At 38.9% G+C, this 24539-nt stretch overlaps 1 protein-coding gene across 1 annotated transcript; it reads right to left on the bottom strand.

The window, feature by feature from the left end:
* Positions 1–4880: 4880 nt before the first annotated feature.
* LOC135463797 (uncharacterized) lies at positions 4881–19980 on the bottom strand. The gene is made up of 8 exons (XM_064741237.1): positions 19831–19980; positions 17906–18172; positions 16186–16325; positions 12920–13033; positions 10817–10924; positions 9088–9220; positions 7952–8027; positions 4881–7107 (listed from the first exon to the last, which is right to left on the bottom strand). The coding sequence occupies exons 2-8, from the start codon at positions 18160–18162 to the stop codon at positions 6301–6303; spliced, it is 1635 nt and encodes a 544-aa protein (XP_064597307.1). The 5' UTR covers positions 18163–18172; positions 19831–19980; the 3' UTR covers positions 4881–6300.
* Positions 19981–24539: the final 4559 nt, after the last annotated feature.

The following is a 24539-nucleotide window of genomic DNA, read 5'->3' as shown; positions in this document are numbered from 1 at the left end:
GCGGGGTGGGGGGGAGGACAAGTTAGCCCTGGACAAAATTTGTGGTCATTTAGGGTAGCTCATTTCGACTTCAGCTGTCATTCCAATAAGCTTAAGTGGGTGGACAGTAAGCTTAAGTGGGTGGACAGTAATCCTAAGGGAGTGGAAGCCTGAGTGGATGGACAGTAAGCCTGAGTGGGTGGACAGTAATCCTAAGTGAGTGGAAGCCTAAGCGGGTGGGACAGTAAGCCTGAGTGGGTGGACATAATCCTAAGTGAGTGGAAGCCTTAGTGGGTGGACAGTAAGCCTGAGTGGGTGGACAGTAAGCCTAAGTGAGTGGACAGTAATCCTAAGTGAGTGGAAGCCTAAGTGGGTGGACAGTAAGCCTGAGTGGGTGGACAGTAAGCCTAAGTGCACGTGGAGTAAGCCTAAGTGAATGGAGACTTCATACTCAAGGGTTCACCTATACAGATAACTGACAGAGTTTCATTCAGTGTACTGTTGGTGGTACTGTGTCAACCATAATTATTCATGACAGGAATTTTCAGCTGCATAATGAAAGTCTTGAGTTTTTCATAATTTTTAGATGCAAAATGAAAGTCTTCAACAAAAAAAAAAAAAAAAATTGTTAAATAGTGACGGCACTTTTTCAATAGATAGAAAGCTTCAACCCCAAGTATCATTATTTGCTACACCTTTTTGTTTTTTTTTGTTTACTCCTGTAAATTGTTCATTCAACAAGGTGATATTAAGTCATAAGTCAAAAACCAGTCGAGCAGTTAATCCTGGCATTTCTAGGAGCATGCCAGTTAGTGTGGACCACAACTAGCCAGCCAGTGGCATGCTTGTAGTGGGCTACATGTTGTGGCATGCTCCTTTGGTCCTTGACTTTGGTTTTTACGGCACATCTGTGTCCTTCTCTGCCAACATTGCGTAAAGAAAAATCCATACGTAATTATGTGTACAATATTTGTACAGACAATGTATTGTTTGTGTAGATACAAACCAATGTGTAAGCCTCTAATCTTGTACATCCATATGTGTAAAGTAGGCCTTAAGAGCAGTGATAGATATCTGTAATGTACAATATTACATATACCAGTAATTAGTACAGCCTATCTGTGATGTTTTAATGTGGCGTCTCTTTCTCTGTAACCTTGGTAATTACGTATTATTCAAGGCATTGCACTTTATCTGAACATTATCAAACTAATAAGACTACTGAATATGCAGATGTGTTCTTTGAATTCCATATTTTTTGAAAGTTTGCAAATTGAATACAGGTTTTATAATCACAAATCAAGATATAATGGCATTCAGTGGTCACCAGTAGCACAAAACCCAATTAGCTGCTGTTTGTCTTCAAATACAGCAAATTTACCCTCATTGTCATTCAATTCATTTTGACTGGAGAAAACTTTTAACACATTATGCAGACAATCAATTTTTACCACTTTTGGTAAGTGTATGAGATGCTGGCCATCATGAATTTATTTGTGCAAGTCAGGACGACAGTAAACTGTCCAGTAAATATGTTACCTATATCATACAAGCAACATTTGTGTAGATTACGCAACATTTTCTCAAAGCAGAAGGATAATTGGGGCATTAAAACCTAATTTGTTGAGATCATGGTAGCTTTTTAGCTAAAAGTGCAAAGATCTGAACAAGTGAAAATAAAAATAAGGGCAACTGTAACAGACAAGCACTTCATACTCTTTTTCCTTTCCCTTTTTTTACTTTCATCTCAGAAATTTGGTATTGTTCCTTACCTATCACCAATCTACAAATACAATTCTTGTCTTTTTTACTTGTCAGGCACAGTTATTTGTAAGACCTGTGTGCATTTATTGCTTTTGATCCTTGCAAATTAACAGCATACGGATTCACCTGTAATTTGAGACAATCATTATATTTTCATGTTAACTGTTTAACTCTAGAAGCATAATACAAACTTTGACATTGCAAGGTGCAGTTCCTTTCCCAGGGCTGCGTTTTTTTCCTGTTTTCTTTCCTAAACTGTAAACCAGAAAGCCAACACTCCAGTATCTGTATGAATAAAATAGTGTTACTCTAATTCTTCTAAAATTTGGCATAGATATTACTGTAGTAGTGTTGGGAGGAGAATATTTCATTTCTTTACCAGTCTTTTGGAGATAGGTTATTCATTAGATGGCCTAGCCATGTGAGAAAAAAACTCAATATTCCTGCTAGAATTACATATATGTATTGGCTGAAATGAGCAGACCAATGTGCCAAAAATTAGCAGAAATATGGTAGCCTTATCCTTATCAAGAGTGTAGTTGGGCTGGACATTTAATACATGTATGCAAGTAGCTTATCCATTTCATTGTAAAAATGTATGTTTAGTGTTAAATACGTTGACATATCATTAACTGTTACATGTGTATTACTCCCGTTATGCACACAGCATATTGGATACAGTACAGATTTTATTCCCAGAAAATGATGTCAGTTAATTAGGAGCCAAAGTAACAAGTCCTGTAAATAGCAATTGTCTTGTCCACAAATCATGACAATAAACAAAAACATCGCCATCTGTCCTGTTTGTATCAGTTAAGTACCCGAATTCCTCAACCGTTTCGCATATGAAAGAGCAACTTTCACTGAGCTTTAGGCACCTTTTGCGTTTGACCTCAAACCACATTGGTTGGGTTGACCGATTTTAGGACTCCACAAAAAGTATCATTTCATCAGTCCACACAGAATAATGCCTTCAGAATATGCATGAATAAACACTTTGCAAACATGCGAAAAGGTTGAAGAATTACAGTTGTTCATTTTCTACATACTCCTTACAAGAAATTTGAAATTGGTATCGAGTCCATTGCTGTATAAACATGACACTCGAATGTATTCTCTTGTATCAGTATGATGGAAGTTGTGGGGCGGAGGAAGGGTGGGGGTCTAGATCAAACCAACAGCCTTTGACAACAACTACCCTAAATGACCATAAATTTTGTCCATGATTGAGTTTCTCACTTTTCCTGGTTCTGAGAGTTCTGTTGATTTTGGAAAGGTGATTCAAGGTTTGCTTGGAACGTGGAATGATATTTTATTGGAAAATTGTAATTTTCAGTACCAAACATAATATTTTGTGACATTTATTTGCCTCTTAGAAACGCACATTTGTGGACAAAATTTTAGGGTACCATTGTGTCAAATGTGTCCCAGGTCATCTCATTGTGTGCCATATTGGCCGAATGCAACGTGATCTCTCAACTTCATGTAAGATAACATGAACAACCCTATACATCAGGGCATTTATCAGGTGCCCATTCAGCGGTGGTTTCCTTCACCCATAACCCTAGCCGCAGTTCTATCATTTCTGCATTCTTGAGCAATTGTACAACCACAGAATCCAGAATTTGCATCAGTATTTACCCCGCCACTCCAGATATAGCATACATTGTGGTACTCCAGCACGGTTCCACACTGATATTTCTGTCAAGTTCCACACCCATTTCTACCTAAATGACCTAAAATTTCGTCCGTGACTAAGTTGCTCATTTTTCCAGATTCCTGGAAGTCTGTTGATTTTAAGAAGGTGCTTTGAGAGGTGTTTTGAAGGTAGGAGAATATTCTACTAGGAAAATCTAAATTTTAGCATCAGTGGCAATATCTCATGACATTTTAGGTCATTTAGGGTATATCCTACATTGTCTAACCTTAGCTTTCAGAAATAGTGATTTATCTGAGAACATGACCAGTTGATCTTGGAGCTAATTTCTACCACGGCCATCTACTGAACACCACCTGTAGTAAAATGATTTTACCTGTAGTACTGTTAATAAAGAATGCTTGTAAAACACTTCTTGTTGGGATTCAGAGAACAAACCGCACGTTTAGAACAGTTGTCCCACTGACGGTCAAACTTCATGGATTACAGAATTAACGATTTTTGGTATGATTGCTACCCCATAGGACTGACACATGAACTTGAGTCATTTTGATGGGTAGTCTCGTCGGAAAGCTGGACAGACAGAGTATCCAAATTTTTTACCATCGGGACGATGTTGATATAAACAATGCACCTTATCATACACGGTGGCAAGATCTGATCAGTATCCTGCTGAATTTGAACAAATAGACAAAATTTAATTATTTATTTATTTGATTAGTGTTGTACGCTTGTGTTTTACTCAAGAATATATGACTTGTACAATGGAGGCCACTGTTATGGGTGTGTTGGAGAAGTGGGGGGGAGAGGTGCTGGGCAGAGCCCGCAGGAAACCCACGACACTTTCCCACGTGCACCAGAGGAAACCAGCTTGAGCAACATTTACAACACACCAAACCCCACCCCAGAATCCTCTCAGTTATATTCTGTTCGGTTGTTGTAGTTGTAGGGGGCAAAAGTCCTTTGTCTACTGGTGTTAAGCCCAACGATTTTCCAAATAATATTTCACTTATACAACGGCAGTCAGCGTTATGGTGGGACGAAACTTGGCACAAGTACTAGTACTTCACATGTAAATATATACACAGGTCTGACTTTAGAAGCTGATAACCATACACTGTGCCATTGGAAATTTTTTTTCACAAGCACTGTTGTAAACAGCAGTTTCTCTGTAATCTGACTTAGCTAAGTTGCAATTCATTCAGTCAGAATTTTACACAGCTTCTCCAGCATTTATACGTACTTTATTCAATGCTTTCTCTTATGGCTTGTCATCCTACATGTTCGTTGGTTTTCCCCGGGCTCTGCCTGTTATTCTCCCATCATAAAGTGACCACCGTCGTATAAGTGAAATATTCTTGAGTACGGTGTAAAACACCAATCAAATAAATAAATAAAAATAAATAAATCAATGCTATTTTATAAACTTTATTCATTGGAATTTGGAGACAAAACTACATTGGCTGTGTTAGCTCAGTAATGAACTCAGTAAATGTTTAAACAAACATCTAGCAAACAGTTGAAAAGGTTGATTTATTTATTTGATTGGTGTTTAACACCTTACTCAAGAATATTTCACGTACCCTATTTCTTCTAAAACTTGGGACACCTGGGGCCAGTTGTTCAAAAGTGTATTAAAGGTAAACCAGACTTAAATCTTAATACCAGTGTCAATCTAATACAAAGCAAATGACACTTCAGTCTGGACTAAAGTTAATACCAGGCTTACGTCTTTACACACTTTTGAACAACTGGGCCCAGGTCTGTTCATTTCAGCCAATGTATATGTAATTCTAATAGGAGTATCAAGTTTCTTTTTTCTCACATGGTTGGACCATCTAACGAACAACACACTCCTATCTTTACTTTTCCAATAGGCTGGTAAAAAAAATGCAATTTTCCACTTTCAACACTACTCATCTGTCCCAAATTTTAAAAGAATTTAAAAGAAGAAGGCACCATGCATTATTGTGGGAGGAAACTTGTCCAAGGAAAAAACATGACCATCCGCAGGTTGCTGACAGATCCTCCCATGTACAGCCAGAGAGGAAGCCAGCATGTTGAAAAGGCTGAAGAAATACAGTATATGTAATGTTTGGGGGTAAGAAGCTAAGTGTTAGATTCGTTTGATTGCTTATTTATTTATTTGTTTGGTGTTTTACACCGAACTAAAGAATATTTCACCTATATGATGGCGACCAGCATAATGGTGGGGAGAAACCTGGGAGAGCCCAGTGGAAACCCACGAGCATCTGCAGGTATGAAGCCTTTGAAATAGGTAGATTGCAAAAAACAATTTTACTGTAATTCTTTAACCAGTCTGCATGTTTGCAAGGTGTCAAACACATTCTGAAGGCATTATTTTTTTAAGACTGTTAAAACTACACTTTTTGTGAAGCCCTGAAATTAGCCAGTCCTACCAGTATGGTTTTGTCTCCAAAATCAAATTACAAATGTGCATAAATTGCACAGAAAGTTGCTCTTTCATATGCGAAGAGGTTGAGGAATTAGGGTATCAGGTTAACTGATGAACATATTTATACCAGTAAATACCACCATGGCCGTTTTGGCGTATTCCTCATATACATTTAGCAGGGCATGTTCAACTGAAGGCAAAAATTAAATGAAACAAAAAATTCACCAGCCTGAAAGAGGTACGTACTGATTTTTTTTTTTTTTTTTTTTTTCAGTATCACATGCTCTCAAGCTGATGTCTTTCTTTTGGGCAGTATATCAAAAGATCCAGTTTGATTACATGTTTGAACTAATTTTGGCCAAAACTTTTGGCGCGAGTAGCACAAATTTTTTCAGAATCCACTCCTCTGACATCCATGATATTGATACCACAAAGCCAGTCAGCCAGACTGTATAAAGGGTAACTGTTCTACCTCATATGAGCCTTAAAAGTCGATGATACTGAACAGTGCAGCATAGGTCAGCCGCACGACCTTAACCCTGATGTCATCGCGACACATACCCTTGAGCATATCCACGATTTTGGTCTCCATGACAGCCATGTTGTGGTCAGCCTCAACAATGCCTAGCTCCTCCATAATGTTCAGGATGTAAGTGACACGGATCCACTGCATGGTGCGCACCTTTGCGCAGGCACGGATGATCTCCAGCAGGTTTTCTGAGGAGAAGTTACAACTGAGGTCAATGCCCTTCAGCTGCTTGAGGTGAGTCAACAGGATGTGTGAGAATTCTGGGATGGACGAGACCGGGATGTAGTTCTGCGAGAGGTTCAGGAGTGTAAGACGTGGGAAATGCTGTGTGATTTTCAGCAGGTACGCCGGCGAGATCCGGTCGAAGTTTGAGATGGAGATTTGACAGAGTTTGCTCAGGTAGAGCTCCCGCAGCGACTGAGCGTGCGGCGATTTCGTCAATGCGTCCAGATCACTCTCATTTAGATCACAACCATGGAGACTGAGAAAAGAAAGCGGGGTGCGCAGAGCATCAAGGATTTCTCCCAAGCATCCTACGATGTAATTCCTGCTAATGTCCAACCGAGTCAGGTTCTGGAAGTTGGTGAAAGCACTAGTGATCTGCATCCTTCCTGAAGCTCGACTTCGCGTCCGACCCTGCTGTAAATATATACTACAGTCCTGCAGGTCAAGCGCACGAATGCGTGAAAACTTCTTAATGTCTGAAGACACTATGAAGAAAATACCCTCTTCTAACTGCTCTAGGCAAATACCCTCAAGAGTCTGTGAAAATATCAAGAAAAAAACACTTTAAAAAAAAAAAGATTTTAATATGCATCAATCTTAAAAAAGAATTCATCAATTAACTTTTCACTTTCAATGATTTCCGACTTTCTTCTGATTCATATACTGTTTTTGTTTTGTACCCATTTAACTACATGTAGTTATATGGGTACAAATTATTAAACTTTCCAGCACACTGTCCCAAGAACAGGCTCTATTTACCGAACGCTTGTCCATAAAAAGAGAAAAGAACACTTTTACCAATGTAAGAAATACACAGTTGAATTTGATAAAAAATTGAAGTGCCTGTCCCAGGGAAGTCATCAATCCTAATGGAGCAGTCCGAAGCAAAATAAGCATCTGGACAGGTGTTCATTTCGAGCCCTGTTTTATACTGTACAGCATTAAAATCTATTTTCCAATCATTTACATTTGTTACTGAGTATTTTTCTCTAATGAAAACTGTTCACAATTCAGTTTGGTCCAAAATGGTCAAGAGGTACATGTAATAATGGTAGAGTATGCAAAGTCAAAAAAAACAGAGAAGAGAAGAACAGAGAAGTCATCAATCCTAATGGAGCAGTCCGAAGCAAAATAAGCATCTGGACAGGTGTTCATTTCGAGCCCTGTTTTATACTGTACAGCATTAAAATCTATTTTCCAATCATTTACATTTGTTACTGAGTATTTTTCTCTAATGAAAACTGTTCACAATTCAGTTTGGTCCAAAATGGTCAAGAGGTACATGTAATAATGGTAGAGTATGCAAAGTCAAAAAAAACAGAGAACAATGCATAAGACGAGCAATGTGACGAGCAAAACTGTCTAGATTTGTATGGCTTACATTAACCTCTTGACCTCTCAACACTATGAATGGACCCAGAGAGTCCATGATCTGATCCCCTATCTCCAGCTCAGACCTGAAACACACAAAGTAAGGGAAGATAAGTCATAATACAGGATCTCAGTAAGCAAGCAACACATCACACAGGGGAGGTCACTCAGCAGCAACAAACTGCCTTCATTTGGCCACTGTCTACCCTTACAAATGACAGATTATCACCTTCTGGACAAATGAACAAATGAATGCTTTGGGTTTAACATCATACTTAACAATTTTCAGTCACATGACGATGAGGAGTCATTAAGGGTGTCTGCATATATTCTGTCTTCTCAAGGCAGGGTGGGTCCATGTCACCAAAGTACTGTCGCCACTAAAGTATCATGCTGATGACACCAGACATGACACCCTATCCAATCACATTATACTGACACTGAGCCAACCATTCCTGTTGCGAGGCAGCAACAAGTGTCATTTTTAACGTCTTTGGTATGACCCGACCCGGGTTTGATCCTGGGTCCCATGACTTTGAGGTGGACGCTCTGACGATTAGGCCACAGAAGCAGTTGGCTTCTGAAATACAGCTAGCCAAATGCTCAAGACTGTATGCTACGTATTTCTTTAATGTACCCATATTACTAGGAAACTTAAACCAAAACTGGATACATGTACAGTGACTGACCCATGTTCATATCAAATCCTGGCTATGGGCATTAATGAGAATTATTGCATTTCCTTTTCTTTAAATTTCACAGTTTCATTCTTTGTTAACTGTGAAATTTTTACAAACCTTGGACAACTATTAAATATCAATTTTTTTCTATCTTTGACAATTGTTAATAACAAATGCTTGTTGAAATTTTGAGAAAATTTTAAACAGATATTAATACCATAATGAACAAAGCCACCTTTTAAGGATCATCTTGCCCATGCCAGTGTGTCACCTAGTAGTGCAGAATGATGAAAATTACATTTCTCATTTACATTTTGAAAAGAAAAGGCAAGTGCATGTAGTTCATTATGTGAAGTAACCATTTGAGAAAGGAACAACTATATATATTCCTGTTACAGTCACTATAAGGAGCAGACCAGATATCACAAAAAGTCAGAAGGGTTGCAGTATATCAGTTTAATCTTACCTTATTGTGATATTTGAGACAATAACCACAAGGGGAGTTATCTCCCTTAGGCAGTTGGAAATGAGGTAATCCATGAAAAATGTGTTGTTTGTCGTCAAGGTAACGTTGTCAATCTTCACTTGAAGCTTTTCTCCTTTAGATTAAAAAAAAAAAAAAATATTCATTCATAAAGTTTTGGGGCCGCTTTCACAAAACTTCTTAAGTCACATTTCACATAACTTTTTTCATAAAAGATGCTGTCTGGCTTACAGTGCCAACAGGCCACATGATTTATCAGAAAAGATACGAATAACTGATTTTACTACAAAGTCTTGTGACAGTGGCCGCAGACATTTATCCAATTTCTTTGTTTTGTTGCTCCCGGAATCATCATACCAGGTGGACAGTGTCCTACATCACAGAGACTTCCACTTCACCCACATCCACAATTAATAACAATTCCCAATCTGCTGCCGTTGCAGAAAACACCCAGTAATGATTCAGTGATCAGTGTTTCATGAGGAACTCACAAATATCTCACTTCTTTAAGTTTCATGGGAACAGGGAAATGTACTTTGACAAGTCACTGACAACCTTTCTCACAGACAGCTCAATGTGTATTTCGTAAAGACCACATAAAATGTGACTTTCAAATAATTTCAAACCTGAAAACCTTAACAGCCTTGTGATGTTGATCCATTTTTTCTATCAGAGAGAATACTACACCAATTGACAGTTTCGTGAAATGACCAGGAACACAGGAATTATCAGAGATATTCAACTTTTAACCATAATTTCATAATTACATGTATATCTGACTTTCGGTTCTGATTATATTTTCAAAACAAATTCCTTGCCACTTGAAGTTTCCCTTTAAAATTACCTAGGGACGAATTTATAGTTCATTTTCAGCAAGAATGATGTAGTAGAGATAGGAAATACAAAATTTTACTTGTTCAAAGGAACACAACTTATAACTTTGCTCATGTGTGTTGAACTGTCAACAGGTGTACTGAACAAAAAAATCATGTTTCTGGTCAACTGAATGAATGACTGACTCAGTACCATGTCGGTACTATCACAGGTTCAGGGGTCACTTTCACCGTTGGTACTATCACAGGTTCAGGGGTCACTTTCACCGTTGGTACTATCACAGGTGTACTGAACAAAAACCTAATGTTTCTGGTCAACTGAATGAATGACTGACTCAGTACCATGTCGGTACTATCACAGGTTCAGGGGTCACTTTCACCGTTGGTACTATCACAGGTTCAGGGGTCACTTTCACCGTTGGTACTATTACAGGTTCAGGGGTCACTTTCACCGTTGGTACTATCACAGGTTCTGAGGTCACTTTCACCGTTGGTACTATCACAGGTGTACTGAACAAAAACCTAATGTTTCTGGTCAACTGAATGAATGACTGACTCAGTACCATGTTGGTAGTATCACAGGTTCAGGGGTCACTTTCACCGTTGGTACTATCACAGGTTCAGGGGTCACTTTCACCGTTGGTAGTATCACAGGTTCAGGAGCCACTTTTACAAAACTACATCGTATTTCTCGTGCCTTTTCTCGCACAAGACATTGTCTAGGTCATAGTGGCTTAAGGCGATGTCAAGGTCATTTACAAGGGAAGTTACGGAAATTTATTACACAACATTTTGTGAAAGTGGGCCCTGGAGTCCTGCAAGGTTATATTACACATTTCATTAATTATACAGATTAACATTCAATGTTTTAACTATACCTTTGGGAATTTTTATGGAGAAACTGGGACTCTTAACCATGTCATGACTCAGCAAATCTTTGAGGATTCGAGGCAAAATTTCTTCTGTTAATCGACAAGCAACAACACCTAAAAACAAAAAAATCAAAACAAAAAAAAAGGAGTAGAATTTGATACCAAAACACCAAGTGTAAAAACAATGACAGAGTCACATCGACCATAAAAACAACTCTTCAAACAAAATTAATCAAGCATGTACACCAGTTATTAAACTTTCAATCTGGATTGAAGCCAAAAACTTGCATTCCTGAAATAGCCGCAGGGCACTTATTTATTTACCTGATTGGTGTGTTATATTGTACTCAAGCATATTTCACTTATACGAACATCCGCAGGTTGCTGGCAAACATTCCCATGTATGGCTAGAACGGACACCAGCACTCACAGCGACCGCATTGGTGAGAGGCACCTGGTTGCACCCAGTCTATTATACTGTCTATTTCCTTAAGCTGACTGATATGGTGTACTTCAGTGAAACTACTTCCAGCAATTTCTTCACATTTCTTCATGCCTCTATAATAGGCCTCTGCCAAGTCTAACCAATAGACCCATAAAAAGTTTAACCTTCAATCTATGTATGAGTGCCTGTTATACAGCAGCTAAGGCAAAAACAGCTTAACTTTCCATCCGAATATGAACATTCACCGAATATTCCTTTAATGCACTAGGGAGCTAAAAAAAAAAAAGAAGCTTAACCTTCCATCCATGTATGTACATTTACATACCATACCTTACAGTAGGTCTGGGAGTTAAAAAAAAAAAGCTTAACCTTCCATCCATGTATGTACATTTACATACCATACCTTACACAAGGTCTGGGAGCTAAAAAAGAAAGCTTAACCTTCCATCCATGTATGTACATTTACATACCATACCTTACAGTAGGTCTGGGAGCTAAAAAAGAAAGCTTAACCTTCCATCCATGTATGTACATTTACATACCATACCTTACACAAGGTCTGGGAGCTAAAAAAAGCTTAACCTTCCATCCATGTATGTACATTTACATACCATACCTTACAGTAGGTCTGGGAGCTAAAAAAAAAGTTTAACCTTCCATCCATGTATGTACATTTACATACCATACCTTACAGTAGGTCTGGGAGCTAAAAAAAGCTTAACCTTCCATCCATGTATGTACATTTACATACCATACCTTACAGTAGGTCTGGGAGCTAAAAAAAGCTTAACCTTCCATCCATGTATGTACATTTACATACCATACCTTACAGTAGGTCTGGGAGCTAAAAAAAAAGCTTAACCTTCCATCCATGTATGTACATTTACATACCATACCTTACAATAGGTCTGGGTGAGTGAGTGAGTGCTTGGGGTTTAACGTCGTAGTCAACAATTTTTCAGTCATATGATGATGACACTAGGTCTGGGAGCTAAAAAAAGCTTGACCTTTAACCCATGTATGAGAGACCAATATACAAGAGCTAAAAGAAAAGGCTTAACCTGGCATCCAAGTATGTAAATTTGTACACCATATTTTAGAAAAGGGAGTTTAAAAAACAGCTTAACCTTCAATCCATGGATGAGAGCCCTATATACAGGACCTTAAAAAATGCTTAACCGCACACCAACACCGACACTTTTCTCTCCCCTCACAATACCTCTCCCTACTTCATACATGCGAGGTGAAGACAGTTCTACTGTATAATGAGCCTAAGATGTTAGGAAGCCTTAATTTACTTAATTTTGACAGAATTTTACCCATCACCTGTCACACCAATCCGGTAGTAGAGATCACATCTTTTTTCATCTTCCCTACTCAACTTTATCCACTGCTTGTGTACTCAAAATAACTTTTGTGAAACAACTTTCAGACCTTTATTTTATACTAAATGTGATACAAAAAATAGTTGCTTAACATTTTTGAAAGGTCATAAAACACAGTGTTAATTTTTTACCTGTAACGACAAAAACTCAAAACTCCCTTTTTGTTGCATGGAAGTTTTACACATTGCTCAAAATCTCAGCAATCCATTTTCGTCTCGCATCTACTGTATCCCTTTGAACATGTGACATTAATTAAGTTCAGTTTTCTGTCTGACTTACAACTCACTCCCGCCACTTTTGCCACAACTGCAGATAATTTTTTGGGGTTCAGTTGTGATTTCTTCAGCGAGAGGAGAGGCCACATCTGAACAATCAGTTTGGTGAACATCGTGTCTGCAACAAGAAAACATTGAGTCTGCAACACAAGTCAACACTGTTTCTGCAACATGAATACATTGTGCTTGCAACAAGACAACATTGTGTTGCCGCAGCACAGAAGAACGTGTCTGCAACAAGTCAACATTGTGTCTGCAACAAGAAAACATTGTGCTTGCAACAAGAAAACATTGTGCTGTCGCAGCACAGAAGAACGTGTCTACAACAAGAAAGCATTGGGTTGCTGTAGCACAGAAGACTGTATCTGCAACAAGAAAACATTGTGTCTGCAACACATAAATATTGTGCTTGCAACAAGAAAACACTGTGTTGCTGTAGCACAGAAGACCGTGTCTGCAAAATTAAACATTGTGCCTACAACACGAAAACATTGTGCTTGCAACAAGAAAACATTGTGTTGCTGTAGCACAGAAGACCTTGCCTGCAACAAGAAAACATTGTGTCTGCTACAAGAAAACACTGTGTCTGCAACATGAAAACATTGTGTCCCTGTAGCACAGGATATTGTGCAAATGTAAGTAAAACTTGTATCACTATAGTATGTTTGCATGCATATATGCTTGGGGTTTTATGCTGTACATAAAAAATTTTCACAACGAGGAGTCATTCAGTGTGTGTGTATATATACTGTGTCCTCTTGTCCAAAATGTTGCTGCTGACAGAGGAAACAGGACACCCACATCCAGTCACATGGTAATAACACCTGGCAAACCAGTCCTGTTTCCTTTTTGCATCCTCTCCGTGCTGAGCACCTAGCGACGCAGCTATAAGTACTATTCATATAACAGTTTTCTATATTTCACTCTGGATCTACCGTCCCAGAAGCAGATGCTCTATCAAAGGAGCCATCGTGGTCGGTCTCCCAGACATTTTGTCTGCAAATAATTAAATGTTGTGTCACCATAAGTTTCGGAGAGAAGACCTGGAGCAAGAAAACACTGTCTCTCGATAGGATAAAACATTGTATCTTGAAAGAGAGAACATTGTCTCTCTACAGCACGGCACACTGCCTGCAGCAAGTCAATGCTGTGTCTCTACAAAAGAGGACAGTGTGTCTCTATAGAAGAGTTCACTGTCTGCAACAAGTTAACAGTGTGTCTCTATAGAAGAGAACATTGTGTCTCTACAGAAGAGCTCTCTGTCTGCAGCAAGGAAACAGTGTGTTTTTATAAAAGAGAACATTGTTTCTCTACAGAAGAGTACACTATCTGCAATAGAAGAGAACATTGTGTCTCTACAGAAGAGTGCACTGTCTGCTGCAAGTAAAGGGTCTGTCTCTATAGAAGAGAACACTCTCTCTACAGAAGAGTACACTGCCTCCAGCAAGTAAACGGTGTGTTTCTATAGAAGAGAACACTGTGTCGCTACAGAAGAGTACACTCCCTGCAGCAGGTAAACGGTGCGTCTCTATAGAAGAGAACATTGCGTCCCTACAGAAGAGTACATTCCCTGCAACAAGGAAACGGTGTGTCTCTTTAGAAGAGAACATTGTGTCTCTAAAGGAGTGTACACTGCCTGCAGCAAGGAAACGGTGTGTCTCTATAGAAGAGAACAATGTGTCTCTTCAGAAGAGCTCTCTGTCTGCAGCAAGTAAACAGTGTGTTTCTATAAAGGAGAACACTGTTTCTCTACAGAAGAGTACACTATCTGCAATAGAAGAGAACATTGTGTCTCTACAGAAGAGTACACTGTCTGCTGCAAGTAAAAGATGTGTCTCTATAGAAGAGAACGCTGTCTCTACAGATGAGTACACTGCCTGCAGCAAGTAAATGGTGTGTTTCTATAGAAGAGAACATTGCGTCCCTACAGAAGAGTACACTCCCTGCAGCAAGGAAATGGTGTGTCTCCATAGAAGAGAACATTGTGTCTCTACAGAAGAGTACATTGCCTGGAGCAAGGAAACGGTGCATGTCTACAGAAGAGAGCATTGTTTCTCTACAGAAAAGTACACTATCTGCAATAGAAGAGTACACTGCCTGCAGCAAGTAAACAGTGCGTCTGTATAGAAGAGAACATTGCGTCCCTACAGAAGGGTATACAGTCTGCACCAAGTAAATGGTGTGTCTCTTCAGAAGAGTACACAGTCAGCAGCAAGTAAATAGTGTGTCTCTACAGAAGAGTACAGTCTGCAGCAAGAAAGGGGTACATCTATATAGAAGAGAACATTGTGTCTCTACAGAAGAGTTCGCTGTCTGCAGTAAATGGTGTGTTTCCATAGAAGAAAACACTCTCTCTGAACCAAGTAAGCACTGTGTCCCAAAAGAAGGGAACATTGTGTCTGCAACAAGTAAACATTGTGTATAGCAGGAACATTGTGTATGCAACAAGTAAACATTATGTATAGAAGGCAACATTGTGTCTGCAACAAGTAAACTGTGTATAGAAGGAAACATTGTGTCTGCACACAATTAAAAATTGTGTATAGAGGGGAACACACCAAACATTGTGTATAACAGGGAACATTGTGTCATCAAGTAAACATTGTGTATAGAGGGGTACATTGTGTTTGCAACAAGAGATAATTGCATCAAGAACAAAATGACAGTGTAGGGATCATCATGCCAAAATCAAGAGAGCATTTGATGTATTACAACTGAACACTCACTGTGTAGTACATTCAACAAATGATTAAACTGAAATAGTACAAATGTTTCACAGAAGCAAAACGAAGCAAACTTTGACTACATATACACATACAGTTTGTAAGTTTACTGATTTAAAAAATCGACAGGAGATCCTTATGGTAATACCCAATTTACAAACTTCACCAAATACCGCATTTCACCTTAAGTTTGGTACTCCAGCATACATATAGACATAACCTACGGTTTAGTAGGTAAAAATCCACTTTCAGAAGCACACAAATGCCTTAAAATGACACTTTGGAGGCTGTGCTTAAGTCTTTCTAATAAAAAATTAATCAAACTTCACAAAAGTCCATTTAGCGCCTGTATATGTTGAACGAATCAACCAGAGTAAACCAGTATAAACCAGTATAAACCAGAATAAACCAGAATCAACCAAAGTAAAATGTCTCACTTCAGAAATGCTAAACGTTAAGTGAAAAAGAGTAATCCTGATAATAGTTAACCAAACTTCAACACTTTACATTAATATTTACATGTACAAAACTGAACACAGATGCTCACTGAGTTTGCATCCCCTGAAGTCCAGAGTTCTCATCTTGCAGTGTTTGGTTCTGTTGGTGAGGCCACGGAACACCACCAGGTCCAGTCCCATCTCATCCATGAAGATGTCCTCATAACTCTCAGGCACAATCTCACGGAAACTGAAATACCAGGTCAGGGTCACTTATACATGTAGTTAGTCTCCATTTTCATAATACATGTATACAGGTTACAGCTTGTTTCAAGGATTTACCTCCCTTGATAGCATGTATCAATTCCTCTATCTAAAGCTGTTAGCATTTGGCAGTACTCAAGTGATTCAATTCAAGAAACCATAGTCATTAATTGTGACTAATCCACCTGGGAAATTTCCTGTCAAGTAAACTACTATTGGATCCTTGCAATTTGCTTCTGACACAGTACACAGCAATATATTCCGTAGTACCATGTGGATTTATACTGAAATATATTACGATCCGAATGTCCTAAATAACCCTTTTCCATCCCCTTATATAAGAATAAAAACATAAAAACAATAATGAGACTATCATTATTATTTAAGCATGTAAATGTATAGCTGATATAAAAGATGTGTATGTATATATACAAAGTTTCAGGGAAATTGACCAGTACTTTAGCAGGAGTTGCATGAACAGAATCTGTGTACATGAAAATCCAATACTGCACAAAAAGTACATCAACGAGAGTAATTATGAAAATAATTACCTCACTGTAATTAAACTTAGGCATTCACAAGGTTAGATGATAGGAGAGATGTACGCTAAGTTTCATGGAAATAAATTCAGTTCAGGACGGGTTGCAAGGACAAAATATGAACGCACATACATAACATAACGCACATGAAAATAGTTACTTGATTGCCATTAAACTTAAGTACACACAATTTCAGATGATAGGCAAGATGCAGGGTAAATTTCTTCAAAATCATCGCAGTAGTTTGGGAGGAGAGGCATGGACAAAATCATGTCTACAGACAGGTTGATTCAAGTTTTCCCCTTTGTTAAGGTGAGTATAAAAACAGATATAGTTCCTTAAGTCAAGGGCGGTACATGTAGATCCTTGAAAAGGGTAGTAGCCAATGTATTAATACCGAACAGATCTCCTGAAAACTTGTACAGCAGATCAGTAACAAACAGCCAAATGCATCTAGTTGAAGTTCATATAGCTTGACAATAGTGCCCATAGAGACATGTAGAGCAAGAGACGGAGTTGAACATAAAGGCACTTTTGGGGCCAAATGCCCCTTAATTCCTGGTTTGGCTTCTGGAAATTTTGACGACACCCTATTAATTTATTACCCTAAGGAGCCAACTTGGGTATCAAATAGATCGTCCTAAATTCAAGCCCTGTAACGGCATGGACATGGTGGAGGCACAGGGTACAATTTAATGTAATGCTATGTATTTATTCAGAAAGATTTTTATTTCTATTTCTGGCTTTAAAGTGACTTTCAGTGCTTCGTTCAGTGTGGACTGACCGAAGTCTAGGATCAAATGACAAGAGGCTAAAGTTCCTCGTTTACATATGACATTGTTTGTCAACAATCACACATTCACCACTGCTCTGGTTTTATTTCCTTTGCTGTATTAGTCCTTTCTACAAACAAAAGTGCCTTAACACAAGATTCATGCTCATGCATCTCCGATTTCTTACAAAGTTTAAAATACATCAAGATGGACATCTCATTATAATTTGACTATCTAGTTTAACCCATGCTTACCACAACGTATCCAGGGGCCAAGATGCCACAATATTAGTGACAGCTCCGATCTGAAAGCGTTCCATACCCACCCGCAGAAGTGGGTGGGCCAGGTGGGCAGGTATGACTGTCATAGCCAACTCTGTTAGGGCAGGACTTCGACATACCTCCAGGCAGCTCTGTCCCAGTAAGGAGACAGGTGCTGGAGGCGAAGACGCAGCTACCTTCTTCCCAAGGAATAGACTGTCATAGTTCACATAATCCAGAGCTTTAAACATGGTCCTGCAGCTGAAACAAATAACATCAAAATCTAATTCTAATTTTATTTGAAGCAGGGTCAAAATAATCTTCCATACAAGATGGCAATCAGTCCCAAGAGCCAGTACAAGGCTGGTAAACTTTCCCTTACTATGGGGGATTTTTGTCCACACAGCTGGCTCACTGTTCTTATTATGCTGGTGGAAGATGAATTTATTCATTTGTTTACTCCATTAATGTTTGACGCCCGCTGCTGGCATTATGGTGGGAAGAAACTGGGCACAGCCCGCAGAAAACCCATGACCTTCTGCAGGTTGCTGGCAGACTTTCCCGCTTATGGCCGCAGAGAGAAAGTCAGATTCCTCTTTTAAGGTCTTAGGTGTGACTTGACCCAGGACTGACCCTGGATCTACTGCTCCCGAAGCCGACACTTTACCGACTGTGCTATCAGGGCCAGTCAGTTGAATTAAGTGAGGGTCTCTCCGGAGCAATATTTCAGACCTGGAAAATGACTTACCGGTCTCCTGAAGTCAAGTATCAGCAAATCTGTTTTCGAGCATATCTTGGTTTAAATTGAACATAGCCCAACAGTAAAAGACTCAAAACAATCATTATCAAACAGTGAAAATATACAATGCATGCAAAACTACCACTAAGATTAATCTAATTCAGACTAAAGACAATGACATGGACTAAAACATGCATATCTCTTTGCATTTCTCATATACAAGTATAAACTATCTTACAAAACAACACAGTGTTAATATAGGATACCCTACCTGTTCTTTTTGAAAATATCATATTTTGTATCATTTAGCAGCTAAAGAAATGTAACCGACATAACCAACACTGCTGTTGTCAGAAATTTCCAAAAATGTGGTCGTGGTGTTTAGGGTGCACGAGGAATGTACACGACTTGTTTTGTGCTACAGTTTGCATCATTAGGTTCAAAGTTTAAAAAAATTCTGCAGATTCTTGCCCATATCATCGTCTTGAAAGAAAATGGAACATAATTAGTAAGTGTCTAATTGGTGTAAAGTGTTGATATGCTCTGTATACTCTCATGTGGTCCGAGGATTATTTTGACAGGCTGATTGTAGCTGCACCCTACACGCTTCATTCCCCTTGGATGGAGACCCTGGCAGTGAAAACACATGGATTTACTGTATATACTGACCATAATCTACAAAAGGAAGATGCAACGATACTCAGATAGCTTTGATCTCGTCGCTGACATGTAAATATATCTAGTCAGTGCTTGTTCTAATGCATTTCTGAAGCTTTCTGTCGGGAAGCAAATTTTTCTGCTTTCATGTTCTAACACCGTCGATTTCATCTGACGAGTGGATGAAGCTGACCCGCTCAGTACGTTAATACATTGTTGAATCAGGTGTCTGCTTCACTCCTGGAATTAGGTTGGTTGTTGTACTGTGTAAGGGTAGGGGCAAACATGACAAAGATAAGGTCAATTACAGATATGCACATTTTCTCACAAATGCAATTTTAAAATGCTTCGTAGTGCTGTGATGAGTATATTCACAAGTGATTTATAGTCAAGTGATTTATAGTCAAGTGATTCATGTAGGTTTGTGCGAAAGTACGCAGAGAGTGAATCCAAACGGCTGAGGCCACAACAACAACATCAACATGTATATCAGACCACCGCGACATGTACCTCTATTTCTCACCTCAACGTTTACCGCCCGTGTCCTAAATGGTGATTCAAGTGAATATCACTGCATTATATGTCGGTTGACATCATATACCTCACAGAAAATGGCTAAACTAAACTTCACAAAGATTCATCAAAGGACGTGAAAAATCGAAAGTTTTACCAGTGATCGCCATTTTACATTTGCGCTGGTAGGATAACATAAGGGCTAAAACAAGATAAAAACACGAAGACGGACTACGCATTTTCATCGGTACAAAAAAGCAAATGTGAACTAAATGACTATGGTTTTACTCGCTATTTATTTTCTCAAGTTTTATTGTTTAGGTGGAATATTGTTGTCAATATCTGTCGTGGGTAATTGCCCACGTTTCCAAATATTTTTGCATGTTCTTAGATTAGACTGACCCCTGTATATCGTCTTGTAGGCGCGAAATACAAATTAATAGGCCCCAAGTTACAGCCACCAGGATTAACTCGCGCTGAACACCAATGAGCCAGCAGATGCAGTGTTATTCTTGACAACGCGATTACAGAGAATACCACAAACAACAAAGCAAACTTATTCAAATGGAAATTCTTCTTTCAAGTACCAGTAAGGCTATCAATCTGCCTTCGTTCTTTGAGAGTGATAGGCTTAGAGGCCACGTGTACTAGTAGGCCTGTGTTGTATAGGTCGCCTATATTGGCTATAGCCTAAGCATATATATATATATATATATATATATATATATAGAACATAGGACTTTACCTGGGTGAAGGTACAGAAATTCAGGAATCGACAGATCAATTCTCTGAAATGTTTATCGAGAGAATATGTATACCCGACAAATGACTCCGTTAAGATTCGCACTCTTCCGCCTGGAGACAAACTAGAGGGGAAGACGTGGAAAGTAGGCAGCCTATGCTCCAGTATTACACATCTCGCGTGGTAACGCGCGAAAAGTCAGTACCGCAACATAGCTCAAAGAAGACCGATTAACCTAAGGTTACAGGAGAGAATTGGTTTATTTACTCCTGATTATGTCGTAAATTTGTCAACTTCAACTTCAAAAATATAGACCATAACTTTCGGGTGGTAAAATGTCATACTTCCACATGCAGTTTGCACTTTTCTTTACAATATATAATAAAATCAACCTAGCATGACCACCGAGTTTTTGAGCTGTGGTAGATAGAAGTGAAGTCATAGAATTTTGTTACAGACGGGTGGGTGGTAACACTGGGAAAAAGATTTCACTTCTGTCCAAAAGAGACTAAATTGTGATATATTTTAACTAGGTGCAAAATAGGAGTGCAGATATTTAAAGTGAATCAACAGCCTAAAATGAAAGAGTTACCCAATCCGTGCTCTTTCACTCATCTGTTCGGAGGCAAATCCTGGACCCAATTCCACGAATTGCTCATGTGTAACCTAAGGAAACCTCTGTGTCACCTAAACCAGTGTTGGAGGATTTGAATATAAGACAAGGATGCGCATATATCAAGGAACACGCGTTGTACCGGTAACCTTAGGACATCACTAAACCGCAAGAAAGGCTCAAAGAGCTTCCGTGACCGAAGTGGCAGCGCAGAAGCCTCTAATCGATACGGTCGAAGTGAGTTCAAGTCCAGCTCATACATTGGCTTTCTCTCTATCCGTACGTGGGAAGGTCTGACAGCAGCCTGCGATTGGTTGTGAGTTTCCCCGATCCCGGTTTTCTCCCATCATAATGCCAGCCGCCATCATATAAGTGAAATTTATGCGACCTATACCAAATTACAAGACACCAATACAGATATGTGTATATTAAGGCAATATTGGCTTACACCAAATTACACAAGATACCAATACAGATATGCGTATGTTAAGACAATATTGATCCATACCAAATTATGTAAGATACCAGTACAGATATGTGTATTTTAAGTCAATATTGGCTCATATCAAATTACACAAGATACCAAGACAGATATATGTATATTAAAGCACTATTCGGCTTCGAGTTGGATGCTCCAACCATTTGGCTACCGTGGCGGTTGAAAAAGGATCTGTTGTGAGAGGTTTCCTATGGGATGTATGGGCCTGGAATAATGTTTTTTTTTTCTTATGGTATTAACTCATATTTCGTTGAAAGGATCCCAAATGAACAATTTTTTCAGTTCGTTCACGGAAAATTAAAATAATATTAAATATGTGTAGATTCCTGTCCGACAATGTTTCGAGCAGTATAAGGAAATGTAGTTTTAGGAGGGGTTGTATAACCTAAGGTAACGATACCGAGATGGCTCTGAAATGTTTTCACGATTGCCTGAATTGTGTCATATCTGTCATACAACGTCTTATCTGAAAACACGGAGACATGAATAACATACGCTACACTGTAAGTTGACATCGATTTTACAAAGAGATCATGTTAATTGGTTTGTTAATTGGTTAAGACAGAGATCCGATAACACGAACAGGATACCTAACCTATAAGAGTTAGTTAAACCACGTAACAAATGCAAAATTAAGCATGTGTTTAATGACAGTATATAAGTTACACGTTGTATCAGCTGCTTAGTGAGAAAGTTTGCATCCGGCTTCCAACCATTTACTCGTATCACCTCTACATACTTGTCGGACAGGAATTTAATCGTATTGTTACTTTAATTTGTTGTACAAAGTGCAAAAGTTGTTCAGTTGGTATCCATCCAACGAAATATGAGTTAATACAATAAAAAAACACAATTATTACAGGCCCATTAAGCCGTCTATGAACTAAACCACGTAAAAGATTTTTATAGAGGTAACCTCTCACAACAGGTGCGCTGTGTATGTGTGGAGTTGGTAGATGGAGGTAGGGTTCCTCGTGTATATTATTAACAGATTGGACTGAAAGATGGGCACGTGTGCAGTATGGAGACAAACTACTGGAACTGGCTTTCCTTTACTTTGCCTTAATGTACACATATCAGTCTTAGTATCTTGTAATTTGGTATTGGCAATTAAAGATGTTACTCCTATAAAACTGAACAGCCTCGGTGGCCAAATGATTAGAGCATTTGCATAGAAGGTGAATAGTGCCTTAATATACACATATCTGTCTTGGTATCTTGCAGTTTGATATGGGTCAGTATTGCCCTAATATACACATATCTGTCTTGGTATCTTGTAATTTGATATGTGCCAATATTGCCTTAATGTACACATATCTGTCTTTGTATCTTGTATAATTTGGTATATGCCAATATTGCCTTAATATACACAGATATCTTGGTATCTTGTAATTTGGTATGGGCCAATATTGCCCTAATATACACATATATCTTGGTACCTTGTAATTTGGTATGGGTCAATATTGCCCTAATATACACATATCTGTATTGGTATCTTTTAATTTGATATGGGCCAATATTCCTTTATGTACACATATCTGTCATGGTATCTTGTAATTTCGTATGGGCCAATCTTGTCTAATATACACATATCTGTATTGGTGTCTTTTAATTTGATATGGTCCAATATTGCCTTAATATACACATAATCTAGGTGGGTGTTTTGTGTTGGGTCTCCAGCGTGACACATGTGCTTGATACATACATATATAAATAGCTTGATAACAATGGGTTACCATTAGTGCGGAAGTACTGAACTACAGAAATCCACGACAGTTCATGTAGCATCCACGATAAGTCGTGAACTTTTGAATATTTTTTTGCTTCGGGTACATTCAACGACAACAGTATAAATTATGAAAAATAATTGTACACAATATTTTTTATTTTGATCAGTTTTGTTTGTTAAGTGCGCTTTTCGCTGTGAATTACATTTCTCTGGAACCAGGAGATGACCTCTGCTGTAAATCAAAGCCTTTGGTGTAATCAGAATAGTGTACGTCCGTGACACTAAAATTCTCCTTATGTCCGTGGTTCCGGTATGTATAGAAGTCCACGTAGAACCTGTTGACCCGTTTCAGTGTAGATAATAAACATTTACAAGGATTTCGCACACGGTACTTAGAAACTCTCCTGATGTAGGGTTTTAAGATGAATTTCAGATGAATTTAAGAGAATCGTTGTTGCTAGATACTAGTATGTTACTCTCCAGGATGTGGATGTTGGTTTGCGGTTTAGTGTGAGGGTATAAAAGCTTGGAGAATCCAGATGCTGTAGCACTCATCTGTAATGGTGTACAAATCGACGTCTTGACAGGAAGTGACAAAACTCCTTTCTTCTCCAAGTTCCCATCACTTGAAGCTTGTGCCTATAGCTGCTATGTGCGAGGGTCGTCTATAGCTGTGTTATGCAGGGACTACTTCGTCTTGGGGCCCCGATTGAACAGGCGTAACGCGCTCAGAGACTTTCAAATCGTCCGAATTATTGTATCTGAAAGCTGAACGCACCTTTACCAGAGCCAACGAGACAGTGATAACAGCATCCAGTTATCAGCAAGGATCAAACCAACCAAAAGAGTCACAATGGTAACCAAGGTGACCGTTCTTTGTCTCCTTCTTACACGTATGCTCATTGGTCGAGCGGTGAACGCCAGGCTAGACCAGGTGCAGCTTAGGAGGGACATAGCGATTGGTGGACGTGCCATGTGTAAATATTGCTGGGCATGCGCATACGAGTCGCACTGTGACGGCTGGACCTGCTGGTTTGGTCTGAGTTGTAAATGTAACTATTGTGACATGAGACAGTACTGCCATACGACGTGTGAAACACTGTGTAATGATACCGATGACAGACAAAGCTCGACTT

Source organism: Liolophura sinensis, chromosome 3, assembly GCF_032854445.1.
Source record: "Liolophura sinensis isolate JHLJ2023 chromosome 3, CUHK_Ljap_v2, whole genome shotgun sequence".
In the NCBI taxonomy this organism is placed as follows: domain Eukaryota; kingdom Metazoa; phylum Mollusca; class Polyplacophora; order Chitonida; family Chitonidae; genus Liolophura; species Liolophura sinensis.
This window is presented reverse-complemented; position numbering and strand designations above follow the sequence as displayed.

What these genes read in the sequence shown, in the direction of transcription:
- LOC135463797 (XM_064741237.1), bottom strand. Translation starts at nt 18,162, where the DNA reads ATGTTTAAAGCTCTGGATTATGTGAACTATGACAGTCTATTCCTTGGG. An exon ending in AAAAGTGGCGGGAGTGAGTT is followed by an intron (nt 10,925 to 12,919) that starts GTAAGTCAGACA and finishes TTTTGTTTTTAG; the next exon opens with GTGTTGTTGCTTGTCGATTA. An exon ending in GTCTCAAATATCACAATAAG is followed by an intron (nt 8,028 to 9,087) that starts GTAAGATTAAAC and finishes TGTGTGTTTCAG; the next exon opens with GTCTGAGCTGGAGATAGGGG.